General features: G+C 40.2%; 1 protein-coding gene across 1 annotated transcript; it reads left to right on the top strand.

The window, feature by feature from the left end:
- Nucleotides 1-6: 6 nt before the first annotated feature.
- On the top strand, nt 7-27693 carry PPA1 (inorganic pyrophosphatase 1; the record flags this gene model as incomplete). The annotated part of the gene is made up of 11 exons (XM_080693589.1): nt 7-70; nt 3307-3365; nt 10690-10743; nt 11428-11547; nt 15134-15220; nt 16851-16977; nt 20962-21089; nt 21577-21662; nt 23420-23489; nt 26281-26323; nt 27662-27693. 11 exons carry the CDS (start codon nt 7-9, stop codon nt 27691-27693), a joined length of 870 nt encoding a protein of 289 aa, XP_080549715.1.
- Nucleotides 27694-27998: the final 305 nt, after the last annotated feature.

Below are 27998 nucleotides of genomic sequence, written 5' to 3'. Positions count from 1 at the left end.
GGCACCATGGACGGCTTCAGCATCGAGGAGCGCGCCGCGCCCTTCACCCTGGAGTACCGAGTCTTTCTCAGTGAGTATGGGAGGCTTCCCCGCGGCCGCCCATTCATTCCCGGCCTCGCGGCGGCGGCCCACGCTCCATCCCCGCTCGCCAGCGCGGGCCGGGCTCGGCGGGCGCCACGGCGGGGGTCGCCCTCCGCACAGCCCCCTCTCTCGCAGGGGAGGCCCGTCCACACGCTCCCCCGAACCCGGATCCGGGCCGGGTTCGCTTTGCAGGTGTTGGGCTCGGGCAGGGTCTGATGGAAAGGAATCCACTGAGTCACTCTAGAACGGTGTGCCTGGGAGAAAACAGCCCCTTAAGAGGATTGCTGCCTCGAGAAGGGGGCGGAGGGGACGGTGACTTCCTCGGGACCTTAATTCCGCCGCCTTAGTTCAGGCTGTAGGCGCTGAGCGGGGCCGCCCCAACCCCCCGGCTGTGCAGACTGGGAAACTGAGTCCGGGGTCACGAGCGACCCATCATCAGGTGTAGCTCTCTCGTCTCCTGCCGCGAGCTTTCCCGTAGCGCCGATGCTGGGAATGCTCCTTCTGAAACAGAAAGCTGTGCCCTTCCAGTTCAGCAGGTGACGTCAGCTAGGGAAGCGTGAGCGAGACAGGGCCAAGTTTTTGCTCCGGTGCAGGGATTGTCGTCCAGAGGGTGCCCCGAGTAACGCTCTGAAAAGCGAGGGGACTCCCTGCAGGCCGCGCATTGCTTGGCGCACCACCTTTTCCTTGTAGGTATTCTTCCAACTCCCAGCTACTAGGAATAGATTAATGGCCATAACCGAGGCGTTAGAAAATATCTCACCAAAGGCACTTCGTTTAAACTTCTTGACAAGTTTTGTTCGAAAAGGGATGGCAGGTGCAGAAATAAGTGCATGAAGGGCAGGGAAGGGGAGATTGGAGAGGACTGAGAACACTGAAAGAATGAACAAAGCACCTAGCAAAATGTAACCTAGTTTGTGAGGCAAAGGAAAGTGAACCTAAAGCTTGCGTGTCTGCTGAAGATTAAACCACCAGGTGAAATCCAGGAAAGGTTGGGCTTCTCATTTAATGTTAGACTTAAGCAGCAAGGGCGTTGCAAGAACTTTTGACTAATAAAATGCTGAACTTTTTTTTGTTCTGTGCGACACCGGAGATTGAACCCAGGGGCATTCTATCTCCGAGCTAAACTCCAGCCCTATTTTATTTTTATTTTGAAATATAGTCTCGCTAGGTTGCCGAGTCTTACTATTTGTTGAGACTGCCCCCAAACCTGCAATCCTCCTGTCTCAGCCTCCCAAATACTGGGATTACAATCATGTGCCTCCACACCAGCTTCAAAGCCACTTTTTGACTTTGGCTCTGGCTGAAGTAAGTTAACCAGTGGAACTCTCTGGACTTTAAGAAGTTACCAATACTCAGAATGAATTATATAGCCAGGCATGGTGGCGTAGGCCTGTGATCCCAGTACTCGGAACCCTCAGCAACTTAGCAAGACCCTGTTTGAAAATAAAAAGGGCTGGGAATGTAGCTTGGAGGTAGAATGCACCTGCTTTTACTTCACCAGCCAAAAATGGCATGGTTTGGTAACACCAAAACAGGGGGATCACAGGGTTTTGAGGACAGCAACATGGACTCTCAGCAACCTAGTGAGACCCTGTTTCAAAACAAAATAAAAAAGGGCTGGGAGTGTGACTCAGAGGTAGAATGCTCCTGGATTCAATCACTAGTACCACACACAAACAAACACACACACAAGAACCAACAATATAATTTTTACCCACTTTGTATAAATCATATATTTTTAGCTTCCTTAACTATGTAAAGTATAACTTTTACCTTTATTATTATTATTTTTGTGGTACTGAAGATGGAACCCAGGGCATTCTACCTCCAAGCTACACCCCTAGCCTTATTTTTTATTTTGAAATAGGTTCTCACTGAGTTGTAAAGGGCCTCACTAAGTAGCTGAGGCTGGCCACCAACTGCAATCCTATCTCAGCCTTCCAAATGCTGGGATTACAAACATATGCCACCACGCCCAGCTCTAACTTTTACTTTTTTTTTTTCCTTGGTGGTACTGGGGTTCCTGGAAACCCTTCTACCTCTGGGCTACACTCCCAGACCTATTTTATATACATTTTTGGAAACAGGGTCTCTTAAGCCAGGGAGGCTGGCTTCCGACCAGCATGATCCTCCTGTCTCTACCTCCCAAGAGTGGCTTTTACTTTTATAATGTTAACATTTGTCAGTCTCTCTTTAAATTGATGAGTCCAATAGACTGCAAAGTCAAAATTGACTCTGAAGGGACCCTATAAGACTGGAGGCAATCACAAGTTTTCCCCTTCCACTTTGGCTTTTAAACTTGGGAGGATGCAATGTAGATGGATTCTTAGATTTCCTGTAGAATAGGGTGAAAGGATTTTATTATTATTTGTTTACATGCAATGCTAGGGATGAAACCACATCTTTGTATTTGCTGGGCAAACACTACTGGTAAGCTGCATCCCCAGTCCTGAAGATGTTTTAGAACTACCTTTTGGATGTCGTAGTGGAATCTCTAAAATATAGAGGTCTCTAAAATATAGAAATTACTGTTGAAGGAATTGTTGCAGCTTGGCTAGTTTTAAGAAAAAATCATAATCTAAGATGGCTGTCTTCAAAGCAACATAATTATAATTTAGCAAATAGGTCTCCTCTCTTCTCTCCAAGTATTTCATAAAAGGTCTGTAAACCATTAACTGATAAAAGATCAGTAAAAGCAATTTGATTGCTTTTTGTATACTAAGCATTGCCAGACTCTAGGGATAGAAAGCAGTCCTTGCTATCATAGTAAGGGTTAATGCCTGTTATGAGCCCACAGAATGCATAGGGTAAAAACCTGGTCTTGGAGAGGAGGTTCACGAAAGGTGAAATATACAACCAGTTTGGGGTTTTTTGTTTGGAGAGTTTTGTTGTTGTTGTTTGTTTTTTGTGGGTCTGGGGATGGAACCCAGGGCATTTGACCTCCGAGCTACACCCCCTGCCCTATTTTTTATTCTTAATTTTGAATCAGGGTCTCACTGATTTGCGGACGTCCTCACTAAGTAGCTGAGGCTGTCCGCGAACCGTGATCCTCAGGTCTCAGCCTCCCGAATGCTGGGATTACAAGCATGCGCCACCATGCCCAGCTTTGTTTGGAGGTTTTGTTTTTTGGTGTGGAAATAAAATTTAAGTATAAAAAAAAATCGTGTGATTCTGATATTTGACAATATAATTAATCATAGTAATATTTTAAAATTTATTTTGCAGAAAATGGGAAGGGACAATATATATCTCCATTTCATGATATTCCTATTTATGCAGATAAGGTAAGGCCTCTCTGTCTTTTAAACATCATCTCTTTACTTGGTAGTTCTTTGTATGGATTTTCTTCGATGTCTCTTGACAAGTGCTTCAAATGCCTCATTGTACTGTGACTTAAAAGTTTCGTTTACTAAATAAGACATTGATCTCAAAACCAAAAGAAGCAACTATTAGCTGGGTGGAGGAGGAGATTAAAAAATATATATTTTTTTTGGTACTGGGGATTGAACCCAGGGAGATTCTACCTCTGAGCTACACAGCCGCCCTATTTTATTTATTTATTTATTTATTTATTTATTTTGCTGTATTAAAGATTTAACTTAGGAGCATCTTACCTCCAAGTTATACCCTCAGCCCAATTGTTTTTTGCCACTTATTTATTCATTTATTTATTTTGTGTATGTGTGTGATACTAGGATTGAGCCCAGGGGCATTCTACCTCTGGGCTATACCTTGGCCCTGTTTTACTTTTACTTCAAAACAGGGTCTCACTAGATTGAGAGTCTCACTAGTTGCTGAGGCTGTCCTTGAACCTGCTCTCCTCCTGTCTCAGCCTCCAAAGTACTGAGATTACAAGTGTGCGCCACCATGCCCAATTTATTTTTATTTTGAAGCAGGCTCTCACTAAATTGCAGAGAGCCCTGCTAAATTGCTGAGGCTGGCTGTGAAACTGCAGTCCTCCTGTCTCGGCCTCCTAAGTGCTAGGACTATAGGCATGTGCCACCATGCCTAGGTAGAAGCAAAAGTTTTTAGGCTGCCTTGTTTTTTTAAAAAAAATCACATTGGTCTTTTCCTTGTGTATGTTTGGAACTAAAGTCTTAGTACTATCATTAGTGGTTTTAAAATAAACCAGGTAGCCAGCACAGAATTTTTACTGTGGGATGCTAATTAAACGGTATAAACAAACTAGCCTTTTCAGTGAACACAAGAAAATTCAGTACTTCTAATGGGCAAATAGAGTGAAGATATATATATGTTAAGATATAAAATATAAATTTATTTATATAAAAATATACAAAGAATGTCTGTTCCTATATGCACCAGTGAGCTGAAGCAATCAAGTTTAGCACGGATTGGTAGGTTTACCACAAATTAGTAAGAACATTTACTTTTCTAGGGAAAAAAAGTCTATAGGTGTATGTGTGTGTATATATATAGCATATATATAAATATAATCCTTAGGTGGTAGGATTACTGGTGACTTTTTTGTTTTTTGATGGGCTGGCATCAAACCCAGGGTCTCCCTCATACCAGACAAGTACTCTGCCACTGAAGTATAGCCCCAGCCCGTGTTTTTACAACTTTAAATAGTTAAATTCTTGGGGGAAGCTGGGCGTGGTGGCGCACGCTTATAATCCCAGCATTCAGGAGGCTGAGACTGAAGGATCGTGGTTCGTGGACAGCCTCAGCTACTTAGTGAGACCTCTGCAACTCAGTGAGACCCGGTTTTGAAATAAAGAATAAAAATTAGGGCAGGGGCTGTAGCTCGGAGGTCGAAAGCCCCTGGGTTCCATCCCCAAACCCACAATAAATAAATAAATAAATAAATAAATAAATAAATAAATAGCATAGGTTTTTTGACCCTCCTAGAGTTGGTATTGATACATTATATATGCAAATATCACATTCCCATACATGTGTAGAATAATAGTAAAGATGAAATTTTGTTGTTGAGTGTGCCGGTGTTACTATTTTCTGGGCTTGACTCTTGGAAATAGACAAATTCATTGTACTGTATTTCTGCCTGGAAGTTCGCTGTACTTCCGTATCCATACTTGGACACTGGCAGAAAATCTAGTTTACATGTTGCCTCAGAGGAGCCTCTCTGAACTGGACTGTAGTTGGAGGCAAAGGAGCAAATAGCTCGAGGCCATTTATGTGCCACAGTTACAGGAGGGACCTCTAATTGGCATGTGTTTTTCTGTGTAAGTCTCAAAGTGCTAGCTACTCATAAACTCCATTTGTTACGTCTGATTTCCTGGGAGTTGTTAGGAGTGATTACAAACCACAGAATCCTCCCCACCTCTTGATCTGGCTTCACTTGGTTGGCTTATCTATTTGTTGCATAATAGGATGCACTTCACAAAAATGTCTCAGGTCATTCTGAGTAATAAATAGGTAGGAAGCAATGACCTTAGCTTTATTGCTGGTACCCTTGCATACGAGTGTACTGAAGAAGGAAAATATCTTCTTGACACAAAGCTGATTCTTGCCATTCATAAATGATTGGAGACTGATGCGGTGCATACTTCTAATCCTAGTTCTTGGGAAGCTGAGACAGGGCGAGTGCAGGGTTTGAGTCCAGCCTCAGCAACTTAGCAAGACCTTGTTTCAAATTTAAAAATAAGAAGGGCTGAGGTATGGCTCAGAGTTAGAATGCCCATGGGTTCAATCCCAAGTACTGGGGATTGGAAAAAAAAAAAAAGTGGTTGGATAATATTTGAACCAAGGACCTGAGTGATCACAGAAACTGTGATACTTGTACTTATTGCTCCCTCAAGGTATTCAGAAATAAGAACCTGAGACAACATTTTATTGTCATGAAAAACATTTTTCGTCAATTACCCTGACACTGAAGTCCTGTGCAGGGCTACTTATGTTGGTGATGTGGTTACTGAGATGAAGCCTCTGCGCTTATACCCACTCTGCTACCTCTTTGGCAACTCTGGATTTTATCAGTGATCTAGACTCTAAAGACCTTAGTGCTTCTGGCTCCTGCCTGGAGGTTGGAGGCTCTTTTGTTTCATTTTTCAAGGAAGTCATTCATTGGAAACACAAATAAGGGTGTAGGTGATGAGTTATTTTGGATTATAGCCAACAAAAAACAAAATTTGACTAATTCAGTTTGTTACAAAGAGGTGGTTTCCTTTTTTAAATTCCAATGTGATTAGGTTTATGTAACACATTTTTATGTGTAGTCCTAAACTTAACCTTCATATGGTCAGCTGTTTGAGGGGTGGTAATGGAAGAGAATGTCATTGACAAGTGAGGATATATACCTTTAACACAACTCATTCAGCTCCAGTGAGAAAGAATGTCTAAAGGCAGATATAAGCTGGGCGTGGTGGCAGACACTTGTAATCAATCCCAGTACTTGGGAGGGCTCAGACAGGAGGATTGGAGGTTTGTGGCCATCTTCAACTACTTAGTGAGGTCTTCTGCAACTTAGACCCTGTTTCAAAATAAAGAATAAGCCGGGCATGGTGGCGCATGCTTGTAATCCAGCATTTGGGAGGCTGAAACCGGAGGATCGCAGTTTGCGGACAGCCTCAGCTACTTAGACCCTCTGCAACTTAGTGAGATCCTGTTTCAAAATAAAGATTTAAAAAAAAAAATAGGGCAGGGGGTGTAGCTCGGAGGTCAAATGCCCCTGCGTTCCATCCCCAAACCCGCAAAAATAAGTAAATAAATAAATAAAAAATAATAAAAAAAATAGGGCTGCTGGGTTTCTCTCCCAGTACCATGGAAAGAAAAGAAAAGTGTATATATTTTACCCTACATCAGCACCTTTTAATGTGAGTAACATTCCGTTTGGTTATGCCATTAGGTAATCGAACCAGCCAGATCTGGAAATTCTTGTGACTCAGCTAGATTATGTCCAAATCTAGTGGGTAGAGAGGGCATAGGCAAGGACTCACTGGATTGTATTTTTTGTTTTTTAATTATAGGATGTCCTTTGATCTGCATCTATTTTGGGATCAAATATAAAATTACCTGTAGCTCAGAATATCTTCTAAAATAGAACTTCTAAGCTGGGCATGGTGGTACACGCCTGTAATCTCAGTACTTGGGAGGCTGAGACAGGAGGATCCCAGGTTCATGGCCAGTCTCAGCTACTTAGTGAGGCCCTCAGCAACTTAGTGAGACCCTGTTTCAAAATAAAGAATAAAGACTAAGGCTGTGGGTATGGCTCAGAGATAGAATGCCCCTGGGTTCTATCCCCTGTTCCACCAACAAAAAAAGAAAGAAGGAAAGAAAAGGGCTGGGAATGTAGCTTGGAGATAGAATGCCTCTGGGTTCAATCCACAGTACTACAGTCAATCAATCCATATATTAAAATAACTTCTGAGATACCAGAAATTTTATTATTTTTTATTTTGGAGGTGCTAGGAATTGAACCCTGGAGCAATCTACCTCCGAGCTATACCCCAACCCTTTTTATATTTAATTTTTTATTATATCATATTTTTATTATATTTTTAATTTATTTTATTATATCTTCCCAACAGGTGCCAGGAAAACAAATAGAAGCTACAGCTAGAACTAGCACTTAACATGAGAGTTTAAGATATGAAATAGAGAAACACCAATCTTTTTGTGTGTGTGTGGTACTAGGAAAGGAACCCAGGGGCACTTGACCTCCACGCTATATCCACAGTCCTACTTTATTCTTTTTTTTTTTTTTTTTTTTTTTCGGTATTGGGATGGAATCCAAAGGCATTCTACCTCCATTCTACACCCCCTGCCCTATTGTTTTTTTAATTCTTTATTTTGAAACTGGGTCTCAATGAGTTGCAAAGGACCTCACTAAGTAGCTGAAGCTGTCCTCGAACAGTGATCCTCTGGTCTCAGTCTCCCAAATGCTGGGATTACAAGCATGTGCCACCATGCCCAGCTCTCCATGAGGATTCTTTTTTCTTTTTTCTTTTTTTTTTTTTTTTTTTTGGTGGTTTTGGGGTTCCTGGAAATCCTTCTACCTTCGGGCTATACTCCCAGACCTATTTTTTATACTTTTTATTTTGGAAACAGGGTCTCTTAAGCCAGTGCGACTGGCTTCGAACCTGTGTGAGCCTCCTGTCTCCGCCTCCCAAGCGCGGGGATTACAAGTGTGTGCCACCACGCCCAGCAATGCATAATGTTTTGATGGAAGTTTTTATATACAGTAATTTTCTCATACCACTGGCCCTGAAATCCAAAATACCTCCTTTACATTTTTTTCTCCTTTGCAGTACTGGGGATGGAACCCAGGGGCATTTTACCTCTGAGCTACACCCCCATCCCTATTTTTTAATTCTTTATTTTGAAACAGGGCCCCACTAAGTTGTGGAGAGCATAGATAGCTAAGTTGCTGAGGCTGGCTGAGAACCTGTGGTTCTCCTGTTTCAGCCTCTTAATTACTGGGATTGCAGGTGTGCACCACCGTGCCCAGATAGAATATTTTAAAATACTCAGTTACTTTAAAACATCCTTCTTTAGCCGGGCATGGTGACATGCACTTGTAATCCCAGCATTTGGGAGGCTGAGACTGGAGGATCGTGGTTCGCGGACAGCCTCAGCTACTTAGTGAGTCCCTCTGTAACTCACTGAGACCCAGTTTCAATATAAAGAATAAAAAATAGGACAGGAGGTGCAGCTCAGAGGTCAAATGCTTCTGGGTTCCATCCCCAGACCTGCAAAAAATAAATAAATAAATAAATGAATGAATAAATAAATAAAACATCTTTGTTCTAATCTTACCCCAAAAAAGTAATCTTTTGTGATAATTATTGATGGGAAAAAAATGACTAAAGGCTACTACAGATTCATTGCCTTAAAACAAAGTACAGCAATTTCTGCAGCATCTACCGGCATTTGAGAAATGTGCCAAACATTCATTTTACAGAATACTCACTTTCCAGGTTTCTGGGCTCAAAGCTGTAGCCATTCTGCAAGCTAGAACTACATGACTTAGATCTTTTATATTTTTCCCTTGCTAGTCTTTGGGTTTTTTTTTTTTTTTTTTTTTTTTTTTTTGTGGTACTGGGGGTGGACCCCAGAGGCTTTCTACCTCCGGGCTACACTCCCAGACCCATTTTCTATTTTATTTGGAAACAGGGTCTCACTAAGTTGCTAAAAGCCTCACTAAGTAGCTGAGGCTGGCTTTGAACCCGCTCAATCCTCCTGTCTCAGCCTCCCAAGCGCGGGGATTACAAGTGTGCGCCAGCACGCCCGGCTCTAGCTTTATATTTAGCTTTCAAACAGGGTCTTGCTGTTTTGCTGAGGCTGGCCTTGAACATGTGATCCTTTTGTCTCAGTCTCTCAAGTACTGAGATTACAGGTATGCACCACTACACCTGGTTCATTGCTGGTCTTGAGAGCCTAGAAACATATCTGACATTTAGTGGTAATACTCAATATTTGATTAAGAAAAAAAAGAATTGACTGTCTTTTTCAGGTACTCATTATTATGCATATCATACTTTCAGATTTTCACACTTCTCAGTATAGTTCATTTACCATTTCTTGAAGGTATTTTTTTTCTTCCCATTAATTATGTAGGGGTGTATGTGTGTGTGTGACAGATAGACAGATAGATAGATACTGGGGATTGAACTCAAGGGCATTCTACCTCTGAGCTACATCCCCAGTCTTATATTATTTTGAAACAGGGTTTCGCTAAGTTGTTGAGGCTGGCCACACCTGCCACCCTCCCGTTTCATCCTCCCAAGTACTGGGATTACAGGCGTGTGCCACTGTGCCTGGCTAATTATGTAGATTTGTCGTGTTAGGTAATGCTGTTTTGAAGATCTACACAAATTTATTATTTAATTCCTTTAAAGTGTTTGATATAGTTTTCAACCTTTGAATTAGTAATAGCTTTAATTGCTACTTTTTTTTTTAATGGAGTCTGTCCCACCTAGTCTGGCCTTGAACTGGTGATCTTCCCTCTTAATCTCTCCTAGTACTGGGGTTACAGGTGCACACCACTGCACCCAACACTTTTTTCTTGAAGCAGTGTATTCATTTAGTGGCTTTTTCTTAAAAAAAAAAAAGTTACCAACTTTGCTTTTCTCTTCAGTTGAGCTTTCATGTAACAACAGCTCCACCTTGTGAAGCTTTAGGGTATTGCTTCTGTAAGCTTTCAAAGCCCTGACTTTTTCGGAACAGAGGTTTTAATTTCAAAATACCTGAGAAGTGGTATTAGAAAAATGCACTTCTAGGCCCAGGTGTGGTGCTGCATGCTTATAATCCCAGCACTTGGGAGGCTGAGACAGGAGGATCACACAGGTTCAAAGCCAGCCTCAGCTACTGAGTGAGGCTCTCAGCAACTTAATGAGACCCTATTTCCAATAAAGTATAAAATAGGTCTGGGAGTATAGCTCAGAGGTAGAAAAGCCCCTGGGTTCTACCCTCAGTACCACAAAAAGATAAATATAAAAAAGTAAAAATGCACTTCTTGAAAACATACAGTGGATAAAATATCATTTTGACGGAATTTTATTGAAATTCCATGGTCTTCAGAGATCCAATATAGCGAACAATTTAACTTTGGAAGAAACAGGCTTGCTCCTTGAAATAAGAGAATAAATTACCTCCTGTACCCGTCTTACCTTCTCTTTGTTTTTCCAGGATATATTCCACATGGTAGTTGAAGTTCCACGGTGGTCTAATGCAAAAATGGAGGTAAAACTTTGCTTTAGAGTTTTCCAGTTGTATCAGTTCACCAGTCTTTCCTCCATGTTCCCACTAAACTCAACCATTTACTATTTGCAAATATGCCCCAAACTTTCCTCCCCAACATCAAAGCCTAGCATTATCATTTCCTCTTTTAATACATAAGTCTCTCCTTGACTCCTCCATAGCCACTCCAGCCACAAGTAATCTCATTGGAATTTCTGTTTTGGTTTGTTAAATTATTTCTGTTGACACCTGGCAGTTTCCTTTTTGTTACGTATTTTTATGTATATGATATCACTTGGCTGTTTTGATAGTAGCCATGTTTCTCATGTGATAGTCATTAAGATACTTCAGTAATAATAAGTGCAGGAAAGGAGAGCTGAAATTAGATCATGTTTATTTTTCCCTTTTATTAAAACTTTTGGTGCTTTTATTTTTCAAATCTTAGGATTATTCCAGGTGATTTTAGTCATTGCTTTCTAGAATTAGTTAAGTGTTCGTTCTTCCCTTGTTGCTCAAGTAAGCTCTCTACTTAGTGGTTGTTTATGAAGACACTTTAGTTCAAATTATTAAAATATTAGGGATAAAGTTAATCATTGAAGTGGGGCCAGGGGATATAATTTGTTTCCTCATCCTTATTTGAATAATATTTCATATCCAAATATACAACTATTTAAAACTTTATTTCAGATTGCTACAAAGGACCCTTTAAACCCAATTAAGCAAGATGTGAAAAAAGGAAAACTCCGTTATGTTGCAAATTTGTTCCCTTATAAGGGGTATATCTGGAACTATGGTGCTATCCCTCAGGTATGTCTCCGTGCAATTACCTAAAATATACTCTTTAAATTTTTTTTTTTACTTTGTGACTCTTTTAATTTAATAGAAAATTAGCTGCTAATCAGTAAAAACAAAAAACAAAAAAAGTTTGCTACAGTAGATTTTCAGAACTTAGGAGAAGCCAGGAGTGGTGGTATATACTTGTAATCCCACCCAGGAGGCTGAGACAGGAGAATAGCAGGTTCAAAACCAGCTTCAGCAACTTAGTGAGACCCTGTTTCCAAGTAAAAAATAAAATCGGGCTGGGAATGTAGCTCAGAGGTAGAATGCCCTGTAATTGGTCCCCAGTACCACACAACACACAAAAATTTAAGACATTAATACTCAGTTTGTCCAGTTACCAGGAAGAATAAAGCACATAGTAGTGCTTATGTGTAAGTTCCCATAGCTATTGTTTTGTTGTTGTTGTTTAGGGTCTTGATTCCTTAAGCTTATGCTCTTTGTACTAAAGTAATGATGGAGGTCCTCAAGACGGCCCTCGGGGGAGGGGGTCTCTGCGCTGTTTTCAAGTTTATCCCTAACAATATGCCAGTACGCTGCAGGTTATTTAATGTTTGAATGAAGATTTATTAGAACAATTTCTATTATGAGTGAAACATTTAATTCTAGTTTAGCTGAGTTAATGCTATGGAACTTCCTAGATGTTCAATTTAGGTTTTTTCCTATTGGTAAATGATTTGTTTCTGTTCACCATTAAGTCTTATGAAATCTACTGTGAAATAATCTATAAGTTACTAGAACATAGGTCAAATTCATCTAGTTTGTTGGGTAATCACAAAGTTTTTTGCTCTAATTATAGCACTTTACCTTGTGGTACATTAGTTGATTTGGTATTTGGCTTTCTTAGCTGTGTTTGTTTGTTTGTTGAAACTGAATATTGAACCCAAGGCAGTACACTTGCAAGGCAAGTGCTTTGCCACTGAGCTACATCCCAGCCCTAGTGTTTGGCTTTGAAGTATGATCCTTTTGGAAAAACATTGCTGAAATGTTTATTCTATTCTTCTGTGGGTTGGCTTTTGTTTTCTTAATGTCAGCTTTATCCCTATATCTTTTTCCTTCACCCCAACTAAACAGGCAAACAGATCCAAGTCATAAAAATGTTCTGGTTGGGGGGAAAAACCCCAGGCCGCTGCATTATAAATCTAACTTCCTGGCAAACAGTTCTTTTATGAGATGCTTTGCAAGGACTCTGGCTTACAATTTAACAAAGAAAGAAAGCCAGTAATTTTAGTTTCTGAAAATCCTTACTAAAGCCCAGCACGGAGTTTCCCTCCTGTAATCCCAGTACTTTGGAGGCTGAGACCAGAGTATTACAGGTTCAAGGACAGCCTCAGCAACATACACCCTCCCTGTATTGGAATAAAAACTAAAAGGGCTAGGGATGTAACTTGAAGAATGCCTCTTGTTTCAATCCCCAGTACAAAGAAGGAAGGATGGAGGGAGGGAGGGAAGCAAGAAAAAAGTTATTAAAATTTTCAGTCTTGGATGGACATGGTGTCGTATGGTTGTAACCTCAGTACTTGGGAGGCTGAGGCAGGAGGATCGCAGGTTCGAAGCCAGCCTCCCTCCTAAACTTAGTGAAATCCTGTTTCCAAATAAGAAATAAAATCAGGCTGGGGTTTTAGCTCAGAGGTAGAACACCTCTGGATTCAATCCCAAGTGCCACGTACACACACACACACACACACACACACACACACACACACTCTTTCTACCCCCCCCCTTCTCTCTCTTTCTCCCTCTCCCCTCTTCAGTAATGATACTTTTACAGCAGAATAATATCTTTTTTTTTTTTTTTTTTTTTTTTTTTTTTTTTTTTGCGGTACTGGAATGGAACTACATCCCCAGCCCTATTTTTTTATTTGTTATTTTGAAACAGGGTCTCACTGAGTTGCAAAGGGCCTCACTAAGTAGTAGCTGAGGCTGGCCTCGAACCATGATCCACCTCCGGAGTGCTGGGATTACAAGCGTGAGCCACCACGCCTGGCTTATTTCCATTTTAATATTACTGTCCACCCACCTCTGTTTTAGGAATTTGTTATAAAGAAAGCCTAGTTAGGAGACAGCAGTAAGTACTTAAAAGAATTCATCAAAGCAGTTTTCTTCAAATATATTTTTAAAGTAAATATTTGAGTCTACATATTTGCATTTGCATGTTGCCTTAGTTTTTTTTTTTTTTTTTTTTGGTGGTACTGGGGATGGGACCCAGGGGCATTCTACCTCTGAGCTACACCCCCAGCCCTATTTTATTTTATATTATTTATTATTTATTTATTTATTTATTGCTGGTACTGGGGGTGAAACCAGAGGCTTTCTACCTCAAGGCTATACTCCCAGACCTATTTTTTATATTTTATTTTGAAACAGGGTCTCGCTAAGTAGCTGAGGCTGGCTTTGAACCTGTGCGATCCTCCTGTCTCAGCTTCCCAAGCATGATGATTACAAGCGTGCGCCACCACGCCCGGCTTTTATTATTTATTTTAAATCAGGTCTCATTGAGTTGCAAAAGGCCTCACTAAGTAGCCACGGCTGTCCGCGAACTGCGATCCTCCTGTCTCAGCCTCTCAAATGCTGGTATTACAAGCATACACCACGACACCTGGCTTGCCTTAGTTATTAAGTATTGGATTTTGATTTGTTCTAAATTGGATCATCTCTTTAAAGCTCAAGTTTCATTTAGCATTAAATGTATAATATGCTTAATTAAAATGATTGTGTGCAGCTAAGATTCTTAAATGTGAATAATGTGGTGGTACATACTTGTAATCCCAGTATTTGAAAGGCTAAGACAGGAGGATTGCAGGTTCGAGACCAGCTTCTGCTAATTAGTGAGGCCTTCCACAGTTTAGTGAGACCCTGTTTCAAAATAAAGAGTAAAAGATAGGCTGTGGGTATAGCTCGGAGGTAGAATGCCCCCTGGGCTCAATCCCCAGTACTGCAAAAAAAAAAAAAAAAGTTTAAATAACAAACAAAAATAAGAACATAGCAGGTCGTAGTATTGTATAACTATAATCCCAGTACTTGAGAGGCTGGGACAGGAGGATTGCAGGGTCATGGCCTCAGCAACTTAGTGAGACCCTCAGAACTTAGTGAAACCCTGTTTCAAAATAAAAAATAGAGCTGGGCTTGGTGGTATATGCTTGTATTCCCAGCATTTGGGAGGCTGAGAGAAGAGGATCGCGGTTTGCGGACAGCCTCAACTACTTAGTGAGGCCCTCTGCAACTTAGTGAGACCCTGTTTTAAGACAAAGAATAAAAAATAGGGCTGGGGATATAGCTTGGAGGTAGAATGCCCCTGGATTCCATCCACAGTACTGCAAAAAAAAATAATAAATTAAAAATAATTTTAAAAATAGGACTGAGGTATAGCTCAGGGGTAGAATGCCCCCGGGTTCAATCCCCAGTACTGAAAAAAAAGCAAAAAAAAAAAAAAAAAACAAATTCATGAGAGAGAAGATTCATATCTTTGCAGAAAGACTCATGGAATATTATCTGTTGATGTCAACATGATCACTTTATCAGCAGCATGTATAAGAATGATAGCCTTATCTTTTAGACTTGGGAAGACCCAGGACACAATGACAGACACACTGGCTGTTGTGGAGACAATGACCCAATTGATGTTTGTGAAATTGGAAGCAAGGTAATGAAATCAGATTTTTTTCCCCTGTTCTGTTGAGATGATATTAATAAAATGTACCAAAGTTCACACTTTAAAAATATTTTGAATAAAATAGATGAGTATTAATGAAATAATGGTGTCTCTTTGATTAAAAAAATTTCATTTTTTAAATTTCATTTATTTATATAAAAATGCATTTATGTTGTCATTTGTACATTTAAACCTAATCTGGAAAAAAGTACACACACACACGTATGTGACTGAACATATACGTGACTGGACACATATATGTGACTGAACATATATGTACAAATGGATGTGTTTTGCACTGTTACGCGAGATGATAGTGAGATGTTATGGGAGATGCTAGTCAGTAGGTGAAGGTTACAATAGGCACGTTTCCTCTCTATACAAAGCAAACTGTGCCTAATGACTTGGGGAGGTCAGTGAATTGACTCAAGACAAATGGCCTCATAAATTGGAGAGTTATGATAAGGATTCTTGTATCAAGTGGGGTTGCTGCTCTAAGATTCTGATTATAGTTTTATTTCTTTATGATCCTCTTCATACTGAGGTAAATGGTAAACAGCTAAAAACAAAAGTGATGGTGTTTAAGACAAAGCTGTTTTAATGCCATGCTAAAAATTGAATGCAGGGCTTCACCCATGTTAGACAAGTGCTTTACCACTTAAACACATCCCAGCTCTGAAGTCAAGCTTTTAAAGACATAATATATATGACTTACCTAACTTAGTGGCTTCTATAAAAGGTAAAGAAAACACATTAAGATAAAAATCTCAGGTGGGAATGGTGACACATGCCTGTAATCCCAGAATTTAAGAGATTAAGATAGGAAGATTACAGGTTTGAGGCCAGCTTCAGCAACTTAGTGAGACTCTCAGCAACCTAGTGAGAACCTATTTCAAAATAAAAACATAAAAAAGGCTGGGACTATCAGGCATGGTGGCTCCTGCCTGTAATCCCAGTACTTGGGAATCTGAGACCACGCCAGCCTCAGTAATTTAGTGAGATGCTGTTTCAAATTAAAACAATAAAATAGGTCTGGGGGTATAGCTTGGAGGTAGAATGCCCCCAGTTAAATCCTTAATACTGCACAAAAAATAAAGTGGAGCGGGGAGGCTGAGATTGTAGTTCAGAGGTAGAATGCCCTGGGTTCAAGCCTTAGTACTACAAAAAAGAAAAAAATTTAAAAAAACACATTTTTTTGAGTTAGTATGATAGCTCATGCCCTATAAAATTAAAATTTGATGCAGGGCGTGGTGGCGCATGCTTGTAATCCCAGCATTTGGGAGGCCGAGACAGGAGGATCATGTTTGTGGACAGCCTCAGCTACTTTGCAACTCAGTGAGATCCTGTTTGAAAATAAAGAATAAAAAAATTAAAATAGGGCTGGGGGTGTAGATCAAAGGTAGAATGCCCCTGGGTTCCATTCAAAAAGAAAGAGGACTTACAGGTCTAACAGACTCAACAGACTGATGCAGCATTTATTTGTCCAACTTTTAAGAAATGTGCTTCAAGGAACAATCTTCAGGTAGATTTGTAGACACTTAGCATCTTCCTTATTATCCATCAAGTAAATCTTTTCTCCAGAGTTTGATTCTTACTGTCCTAACTGGTTGTTGACTCTCAGGTATGTGCAAGAGGTGAAATAATCAAGGTGAAGGTTCTGGGCATACTGGCTATGATTGATGAAGGAGAAACCGACTGGAAAGTCATTGCCATTAATGTGGAGGATCCTGATGCAGCCAATTATAATGGTAAGAAAATTTCAAGAATCTCAAGTCTTTTTTTTTTTTTTCAGGTCTGGGGATGGAACCCAGGGGCATTCGACCACCGAGCTATACCCCCCTGCTCTATTTTTTATTCTTTATTTTGAAACCGGGTCTCACTGAGTGGCTGAGGCTGTCTGCAAACCGCAATCCTCCTGTCTCAGCCTCCTGAATGCTGAGATTACAAGCGTGTGCCACCACACCCAGCTTCTGAAGTCTTTCTTTTTTAAGCACTGCCAAACAAGCTTTTATGTTTTCTGTTTGTTTTTTTATTGTGGTTACTGGAGATGGAACCCAAGGGGCCTTCTACTTCTGAATTATACCCCCAACTCTATTTTATTTTATTTTGAAACAGGGTCTAAGTTGCAGAGGCTAACTGTACCTCTAATTCTCCTGTCTCAGCTTCACAAGTATTGGCATTAAAAACATGTTCCACCAGCCTAGCTGGAACAAAGGATTTGGCAATTTTTTTTTTTTTTTTTTTTTTTTTTTTTTTTTTTTGGTGGTACTGGGGTTCCTGGAAGCCCTTCTAACTCTGGGCTACACGCCCAGACCTATTTTCATATTTTTATTTAGAAACAGGATCTCTTAAGCCAGTGCAGCTGGTTTCGAACCTGCGTGATCCTCCTGTCTCCGCCTCCCAAGCACAGGGATTACAAGCATGTGCCACCACGCCCGGCTTGACAAAACGTTATTTCTACTACTGAACTTTGGGATAATTAAGTAAAAGTAAATTTCTCCTTCATTTCAGGAAAAAAAAAATAACTGATAATTTGAGTTTACTGGTTTTTCCTTTCCTTCCCTTAAACAAGCACTCATTTACTCTGCTTATTGTTTTGTTTTCTATTTTGTATTGGGGGCTTGGAACCAGGGGTGTTTTACCTCCAAGCTATACCCCCAGCCTATTTTATTTTTATTTTGAAACAGGGTCCTAATAAATTGATAAGAGTCTCTTTACTTACCAAGGCTGTACTTGAACTTGAGATCCTCCTGTCTCAGCCTCCCAATTCTATGATTACACACCTGACTGTCTTATATTTTTAAATGTTTAACCGAGATATAATTAATATGCCATAAAAGTCACCATCTTAAAGTGTGTAATATAATATGTTTACTAAGTTGTTCAGCCTTCACCACAAATTTCAGATCATTTTCTTTACCTAAAAGGACATTCCGGAAGCCAGGTGTGGTGGCGCACACTTGTAATCCCTGTGCTTGGAAGGCTGAGACAGGAGGATGGCACAGGTTGGAAGCCAGTCTCAGCTACTGAGTGAGGCTCTCAGCAACTTAGTGAGACCTGTTTCCAAATAAGGTATAAAATAGGTCTGGTAGTATATAGCCTGGAGGTAGAAAAGCCCCTGGGTTCCACCCCCAGTACCACACAAAAAAAGGACATTCTGTATTGATTTCCAGTCACTCTCTAGCCTCCTCTGCTCAGTCCCTGGCAACTATCAGTATACTTTCTGTCTCTGTAGATTTGCTGGTTCTGAACATTTCATGTAAATGAAATCATAACATAGTAGGTGGCCTCTGTGTCTGGCTTATTTCACTTAGAGTAGTGTTTTCAAGATCCAGCCACATTGTAGTATGTCTCAGCACTTCATTCCCCGTTTTGGTGGTAGAATTCACATACGACAAAGATTTACGTGTGTGTGTGTGTGTGTGTGTGTGTGTGTGTGTGTGTGTGTGTAGAAGTGGAACCAGGGGCTTTCTGCCTCCGGGCTATACTACCAGACCTATTTTATATTTTATTTGGTCTCATTAAGTTACTCACTAAGCTGCTGAGGCTAGCTTTGACCCTGTGTAATCCTTCTGTCTCAGCCTCTCAAATACTGTGATTACAAGCATGTACCACCACGCCCAGCTAAGATTTACCATCTTAACATTTCACAGCATACAAGTCAGTGCATTTACTTTATTTAGGTACTGCATATTGGACCAGGGAACCTCTGACCTATACTCCTAGCCCTTTTAATTTTTTTTTTATTTTGAAACAGGGTCTCAGGAATAATGACAGTAACAACAATAATAAAGCTCAATTTGTTGACATTGAGACTAGCTATTATTAGCCACTGTTGATAGTTGGTAGCTGGACAAAAACGTTTTAAAGGTGTGTGTACATGTTACTTGGGATTGAATCCAGGAGCATTCCACCTCTGAGCTACACCGCCAGCCCTATTTTATTTGGAAACAAGATCTTGCTAGGTTGATGAGAGTAGTCTCACTATTGCTGAGGCTGTCCTCAAACCTGTGATCTTCCTGTCTTAGCCTCCCAAGTACCAGGATTATAGGTGTGAGCCACCATGCTCAGCTTTAAAGTTTTAAGTTGCACACTTTTCTCTTGGCCAAAACTCAAACATTGTGATGTAGAATGCCTATACTATCAAAGTCTAGTCACATTTAAAATGTAATATTAATGCAAATAAGTCTCATTCATTTTTCTTGCCTTTTAGTATGCAATTGTGTGATTCTCTTGTCTCTTTTAGTATCAACTTGTCTTTTTTAGTATCTACCCTGCTCATAGAAGTTATCAATACTTGCCAAACTGAGTCATTCATTGTGTCTCCTTAAACATTTCTCATTCCTTTTACCTAGTAGCCATTACTAACATTCAGATCTGATCTCCTAGTCCTCAGTGTTAGAGATATTCTCGTTGTATCTCTTTTCAACAAGGGGGTTTCTCTTTTCAACAAGGGGGTTCTCTTTTCAACAAGGGGGTTACCTCTAATATTATCTTGAACTCCCCCCGCCCCCGACACACACACACTGGGGATTGAACCCAGAGGTGTTCTACCTCTGAGCTATACTTCCAGCCATTCCATTCCATTCTATTCCTTAGTTTCTATTTTGAAACAGGGTCACCCTAAATTACTGAGGCTAGCTTTGAACCTGTGGTCCTGCTATCTCAGCCTTCCAAGTATTGGGATTACAGCTACCATGTCTCTCTTGAACTTTTTTTTTTTTTTAAGTTGGTACTGGGGATTGAACCCAGAAGCATTCTACTTCTGAGCTACAACCCCAAGCCCTATTTTATTCTTTTTTTTTTTTTAAACAGGGTCTCACTAAGTTGAGGAAAGCCTCACTAAGTTGCTGAGGCTGGCTTTGAACCTGCAATCATCCTGTCTTAGCCTCCCAAGTACTGGGATTACAATTGTACATCACACCCAGCTACAGCTTGAATTTTTGATACTCTTTCCTATCCATCTCTCTCAAAGTGAATACCTAACTGGGCATGGAGGCTAAGACAGGAGGATCTCAGGTTCACAGAAAGCCTTAGCCAACTTGTGAGGCCCTTTGCAACTTAGTGAGACCCTGTTTCAAAAATAAAGAATAGTGCCAGGTGTGGTGGTGCATGCTTTTAATCCTAGTATTTGGGAGGCTGAGACAGGAGGATGGCTCAGGTTTGAAGCCAGCCTCAGGTACTTAGAGAGGCTCTCAGTAACTTAGTGAGACCCTGTTTCCAAATAAAATATAAAATAGAGCTGAGAGTGTAGCCCAGAGGTAGAAAGCCCCTGTTCCATCTCCAGTACGTACGTACGTACGTACATACATGCATGCATACATACATACATACATAGTAAGTAAGTGCTGGGCATGGTGGCACATGCTTATAATCCCAGCATTTGGGAGGCTGACACAGGAGTATTGTGGTTCGCAGACAGTCTCAGCTACTTAGTGAGGCCCTTTGCAACTCAGTGAGACCCTGTTTCAAAATAAAGAGTAAAAAATAGGACTTGGGTGTAGCTCAAAGGTAGAATGCCCCTGGGTTCCATCCCCAGTACTGCAAAAATAAATAAGTAAATAAATAAAATGAAGACTATAATAAAAAATAAGGCTGGGGTTATAGCTCAGAGGTAGAATGCCCCTGGGTTTCATCCCTAGTTCCGCAAAAATAAATAAGTAAATAAATAAAGTAAATACTTGATATTTTTGTTGACTGCAAACTGTTCTTACAAACTGTTCTCTTCTTAGATATTAATGATGTTAAACGGCTGAAACCAGGCTACCTAGAAGCTACTGTGGACTGGTTTAGAAGGTACAAGGTTCCTGATGGAAAACCAGAAAATGAGTTTGCTTTCAATGCAGAATTTAAAGATAAGGTGATGTGTCATTCAAAACTATATCTTTAGGCCTGTTTGTATTGAGACCTAATAATTTAGCTATATTGTTCCCATATAAAGATTCATAAAAACAAAATTCTAAAGACCTAAGACAGTTTTGGTGTCTAACTTATTTATTTCTTTATTTCCAGGGCTGGGGATTGAACCCAGGGGCATTCTGCCTTCGAGCTGAACCCCCAGCCCTGTTTCTTATTCTTTATTTTTAAACAGGGTCTCACTAAGTTGTAGAGGGCCTAAATAGCTAAGGCTGGCCAAGGACCTGTGATCCTCCTGTCTTAGCCTCCCAAGTACTGGGATTACAAGTGTGTGCCACCATGCCTGGCTTGGTGTCTTATTTATTAACATTCAAATTTTAACACAAGCAAGTAATTGAAAGAGAGAGAAAGTATTAGGCTTTGAGGAAAGGTTGTAAATTGAAAAGAACTTTTTTTTTTACCCTTGTAATGCATATCTCTTCAAATTCTAGGACTTTGCAATTGATATTATTAAAAGCACTCATGACTATTGGAAAGCACTAGTGACTAAGAAAACGGATGGGAAAGGAATCAGTTGGTAAGTGTTAACTGTTTGCATGCTTAATATACAGAGTAGACCAGTTTGCTCCAAAGATTTAAGTAACCGTAAGATACAGTGCTCACATGAATGGGAAAGTAAAATTTAACCAGCTGAAAAGCACCCGTACGACACTCTGAACATAAACAACCTAAAACCATAAAGATGACAGTGAGGGCAGAACTGTGTGATTGTAACTGGGAAAGGCTCAGGGTACTCAGATGGAACAGGTAGGCCAGGTGTGGTGGCGCACGCTTGTAATCCCAGCATTCAGGAGGCAGAGACTGGAGTATTGTGGTTCTCAGACAGCCTCAGCTACTTAGTGAGGCCCTTCGCAACTGAGTGAGACCTTGTTTTAACATAAAGAATTTTAAAAATAGGGCTGAGGGAGTTAGCTCAGAGGTAGAATGCCCTTAGGTTCCATCCCCAGTACTGCAAAATAAATAAATAATAAATGAAATAAAAATTTAAAAAGACTAAAACATAGGGCTGGGGGTGTAGCTTGGAGGTAAAATTCTCCTGGGTTCTATCCCCTGTACTGCCCCCCCCAAAAAAAAAAATGGAATAGGTAAATAAGGTGAATTCAAGGGTTGGTATTCTCTGATGTAAATACATAAGATGCATCGTAACTACACTACCATGCACACTGAACTTACTGTCACTAATAATAATAGCTAATGTTTATGGAGCAGTTAATATCTGCCAAGCATATAAGAGAGATATAGGGAGATTGGATTTATTTTTTATTTTTATTTATATGTGTGTGGAACTGGGGGTTGAACCCACACTCCCCCCATTCCTGTTTTTTATTCTTTATTTTGAAACAGGATCTTACTAAGTTGCAGAGTGCCTCATTAAGTGGCTGAGTGGCCGCAAACCTGTGATCCCCCTGTCTCAGCCTCCCAAATACTGGGATTACAAGCATGTACCACATCTGGCTTATATTTATTATTTTAATATGTATTTCTCAGCTATAGTAGTGATCACTATAAAGCATCCAGTCTAAGCTGGGTGAGGTGGTACACTTTTTTTTTTTTTGCAGTACTGGGGATGGAACCCAGGTCTGAGCTACAAACACCTCCAGCCCTGTTGTTTTGTTTTCTTTTTTAATTAATTTAAAATAGGGTGTCACTGAATTGCAAAGGGCCTAAGTAGCTGGGACTGGCTGAGAACCACGATTCTCCTGTTTCAGCCTCCTAAATGCTGAGATTACAAGGGGGCGCCACCATACCCAGCTTTGGAACACACTTTTAATTCCAGTACTTGGGAGGCTGAGACAGGATTGCAGGTTCAAGACCAGCTTCAGCAACTTAGTAAGGCCCTATGCTACTTAGTGAGACCCTGTTTCAAAGTAAAAAATAAAAAGAGCTAGGGGCGTAGTAATATGTAGAATTTCCCTGGGTTCTATCCCCAATACCACAAAAAAATAAAAATTAAAAATAAGACAGGTGTGGTAGCACATACCTATAATCCTGGTACTTGGGAAGCTGAGATAGGAGGATTGCAGGTTCAAGACCAGCCTTAGCAACTTAGACTCTCAGCAACCTAATGAGACCCTGTTTCAAAACTAAAAGGGCTATAGGTATAGCTCAGTGGTAGAGTGCCCCTGGGTTCAATTCCCAGAACCAAATATAAGTAACAACGCTTTCAAGTAAAACATACTTGAATGTGTCATCTGGTCTTCAGCTTATTTTTAAGTCTTATGAGAGGATTTTTTTGTTGTATTGTCTTCTGACTACTTTTGCTTTATTCAACAGCATGAATACAACAGTGTCTGAGAGCCCCTTTAAGTGTGATCCTGATACTGCCAAAGCCATTGTGGATGCTGTATGTAAACATTTGCTTTCAAAGAGAATAGGGTGACCAAAAGCTGGTGCCAAATGGGGAGGAGTAATACTTCTTTCAACAATTATTTAAGTGTCTACTCTATGCATCTTTTGGGGGGGGGGGACAGGGTCTCACAAAGTTGCTGAGAGCCTCACTAAATCACTAAGTAGCTGAGGCTGGCTTCGAACCTGTGCAATCTTCCTGTCTCAGCATCCCATGCACAGGGATTACAAGTGTGTGCCACCACGCCCGGCCTACTCTGTGCATCTAATAGAGTGAAGTCTTGAAATTAGACACATACAAATAGACATCTGACTGACAGGAGAAGCTAAGGCATGGTTCTAGTCAACCATAACTTGGATAGACAACAATGTAGTTTAATTCAAAAAAATAAAATAAAGCATGGCGTGGTGGTACACACTTGTAATCCTAGTACTTGGGAGGCTAAGAAAAGAGAATCTCAGATTTGAGGACAGCCTCAGCAAGTGGTGAGACTCATCAAGCTAGTGAAACCTTGTTTTGAAATAAAAATAAAATAGGGTTGGGGTGTACCTCAGAGGTAGAATATTCCTGAGTTCAATCCTGAGTACCAAAAAATAAAAATGATTCCAGATGTAACAGGTAACAGAAGTGTCTGTTCACAAAAGAAACAATGGGAATTTACTTGACTTGGTGATAGCAAGGACTAAGAAAGTTACTAAATTTTAGATACCATTTCAAGAGATAGTAAGCCATTCACCAAAGTAATGATTCTTTTTACTATTTTTATTTGGTTTTGGCTTAATGAAAGCTTGAATGAGATTTTTTTTTTTTTTTTTACTTATAGCAAAAAAAAAATCATCAGACAGACATGGTGATACATTCCTGTAATCTCAGCTACTTGGGAAGCTGAGGCTGTAGGTTGGAAGCAGAGAGGAGGACAAACAAAAGAAAATGAACTCTGAGTTTTTACTGCCTTGTAGATGGGGCAGTACAAGGGGAAGACGATGCAGTGATGAATCCATTACATTTAGATTCATCTTTGGTTTATATGAATCCTGAAATAAGGAAAACGAAGGGAAAAGCCAATGGTTCTGTATCATAACTTTTTTTTTTGTAGTACCAGAGATGGAACCCAGAGGCCTTCAACCTATGGGGTATACCCCCTATTTTATATTTTTATTTTGAAAAACGGCCTCACTAAGCTGTTTAGGCTGGCTTTGAATGTTTGAGCCTCTTGATTCTGTTTCAGTGTATCATAACTTTTCAATGAGAATACTGTGTCTACATTTTTTTGGAGGGGGGTCAGTGTTGGGGGTTGAAACAAGGGTCATTCTACCTCTGAGCTACATTCCCAGCCCTATTGTTTTATTTATTTATTTATTTATTTATTTATTTATTTTATTTATTTATTTATTTATTTATTTGCAGTACTGGGGATAGAACCCAGGGACATTCTACCTCCAAGCTGCACCCCTAGCCCTATTATTTTTTTTAATTCTTTATTTCAAAACAGGGTCTGAGTTGCAAACTCAGCTTCCCAAATGCTGGGATTACAAGCATGTGTCACCAAGGCCCAGGTTTTTTTTTTTTTTAAACAGGGTCTTACTAAGGAACTGAGGTGGGTCATTAGCCTGTGATCCTCCTGTCTCAGCCTCCCAAATACTGGAATTACAAGTTTGTGCCACAAGGCCCAGCTTCTGTGTCTACATTTTATATATGTGTATATATAAAACCAATATATATACATGTTGGTTTTTATTTTTAAAAAGATGTATTTTATTTTTCTTGTGTTATTAAATGCAAGACAATTAGATTCATTCATTAGTATCTCTTAGCAGTAGAGTAAATCTTACATTGGTCCTAGTTATTATAAAATATTTTAAGCCCAGCATAGTGGCGTACACTTGTAATCCTAGGACTTGGGAGGTTGAGATAGGATAGCAGGTTCCTGGCCAGCCTCAGCTACTTAGTGAGGCCCTCTGCAAATTAGTGAGACCCTGTTTTAAAATAAAGAAAAAAAAAGAGCTGGGCGTGGTGATAGACACTTGTAATCCCAGCATTTGGGAAGCTAAGACAGGAGGATCTGGGTTCACAGACAGCCTTAGCTACTTTAATGAGGCCCTTTGCAACTCAATAAGACCCTCTTTCAAAAAATAAAAAAATTGGGCTGGAGGTATAGCTTGGAGGTACAGTGTCTCTGAGTTCCATTCCCAGTACCACAAAAATAATAAATAAATAAATAAATAAATAAATAATAGGGCTGGGGTTTAGCTAAAAGGTAGAATGCCTCTGGGTTCAATCCCCAGTACCACACCAAAAGTGTTTTCAGTCTAAAATTTTCTTTAAGCCAGGCATGGTGGCACATGCTTATAATCCCTGCATTTGGGAGGCTGAGACAAGAGGATCGTGGTTTGTGATCAGCTACTTAGTGAGGCCCTTTGCAACTCAGTGAGATCCTGTTTCAAAATAAAGAATAAAAAATAGGGCTGGGGATATAGCTCGGAGGTAGCATGCCCCTAGGTTTCATCCCCAATACCACACACACACACAAAAAAAAAGATTTCTTTAGCTGGGTGTTGTGGTGCACACCTGTAATCTCAGTATTTGAGAAGCTGAGAGGAAGATCACAGATTTGAGGCCAGCCTTGGCAATTCAGTGAGTCCCTCAGCAACTACTGAAGACTCTGTTTCAAAATAAAACTTAATAAAGACTAGAGATATAGCTCAGAGGTAGAGTTAAGTTTCTGTTAGTATACTTTTAGCTTCTGCTCCCCAGGATTAGACTAACACATTTTAATATTTTATTTTAGTTACCACCACCTTGTGAATCTACCTGCTCAGTACCAACGGATGGTAAGATCTACATTCCAGTAAAATTACAATAAAGAGTATATGTGTGGGAAATTATAATACATTTAATTTTACTTTTAACTGACAATTATATATATTTATGGGATGCAATGAGGATGTTTTGATATATGCTTGTAATGTAGAATGATTGAATCAATCTAACTAGCAAATCTGTTACCTAATACTTATTTTTGTGTGTGTGGTACTGGGGATGGAACCCAGAGGCATTCTACCTCTGAGCTATACCCCCAGTTCTACTCTTTATTCTTTATTTTGGTCTCACTAAGTTGTAGAGGCCTCACTAAGTAGTTGAGGCTGGTCACGAACTTGTGATCCTCCTGTCTCAGCCTCCCAAGTATTAGAATTACAAGCGTGCATCACCATGGCCAGCTCATAAGTATACTTTTTTTTTATGGTACTGAGGGTGGAACCAGAGCCTTTCTACCTCCAGGCTATACTCCCAGAGCTATTTTATACTTTATTTGGAAACAGGGGCTCACTAAATTGCTGAGGCTGGCTTCGAACCTATGCAATCCTCCTGTCTCAGCCTCCCAAGCGCCAACATGCCTGACCATAAGTATACTTTTAATACACTACACACATAGGGAGAGAAAAAGAGGGAAAAAGAAACATTTTTAGAGTTCCCTAAGCATGTGTGAAAAGGGGTAGGCTACTGCATACCACGTTCAGTGCCACTCTCGGCCACCCTATTTTCTAAGCTGTGACCTGCTCTGTTCCTCTGGGTTCTGGGTAGGTGCCTCAAGGATACGGTGGGAGGGACCCTGAGTAGGCTGAGCTCTGCATCCACTCTGGCCACAGACAATAGCTCACTCCCTGTTTTGATTTTAGAAATCTCTGTTTCTTCTGATATGAAAAAGGTAGAGCTGGATGAGGTGGCACATGCCTGATATCCCAGTACTTAGAGGCTGAGAAAGGAAGAGCTCAGGCTCAGAGACAGCCTCACCAAGTAGTGAGACTAGCATCAACCTAGTGAGACCTGTTTAAAAATAAAAGTAAAAATAGGGCTGGGAGTGTAGCTCAGAGGTAGAATATGTCTGAGTCCAATTCTCAGTACCCCCCACATACACAAAATCACATAATACTGTTAGCATAAAAGAATAAGGGAAGCCAGGTGTGGTGTCGCACGCCTGCAATCCCAGTATGTGGTAGGCTGAGACTGAGGGACCTCATGTTTGAGGACAGCCTCAGCAATGCAGTACAACTCTTAGTACCACCAAAAAAAAAGGTAAGGGAGCCCAACTGAAAATACTAACTTACCAGCTGTCATTATAATGCAACTTTGCACAAATATAGGTTTATTTTTGTTTTCTCTTAATACAGTGGATAAGTGGTTCCATCACCAGAAAAACTGATGAGATTTGACTGAATACAAGTTGATGCTGCTGCATCCCATTCATCTGGTCATATTAAATGCAAAGTAGTAACTTTTCAAAGCTTTAAATTTATAGAACTTCTAACTGAAGCCAGTTTTGCTGGTACCAATCCAATATATTAGAAATGTTGTCTGTCTAAAAGCATTTTTCATATCTTGACTAAGATAACTTTTAGTACATACTTAAATGTCAAAGAAATTGTGGTTTGGAAGTCACTTGTGAACAGATATGCAAGATGCGCACATACTGATGTCTATGTTTACCATGTGTTAGAAAATAAACTT

This window comes from Muscardinus avellanarius (assembly GCF_963383645.1).
Source record: "Muscardinus avellanarius genome assembly, chromosome: 4".
NCBI lineage: Eukaryota > Metazoa > Chordata > Mammalia > Rodentia > Gliridae > Muscardinus > Muscardinus avellanarius.
This window is presented reverse-complemented; position numbering and strand designations above follow the sequence as displayed.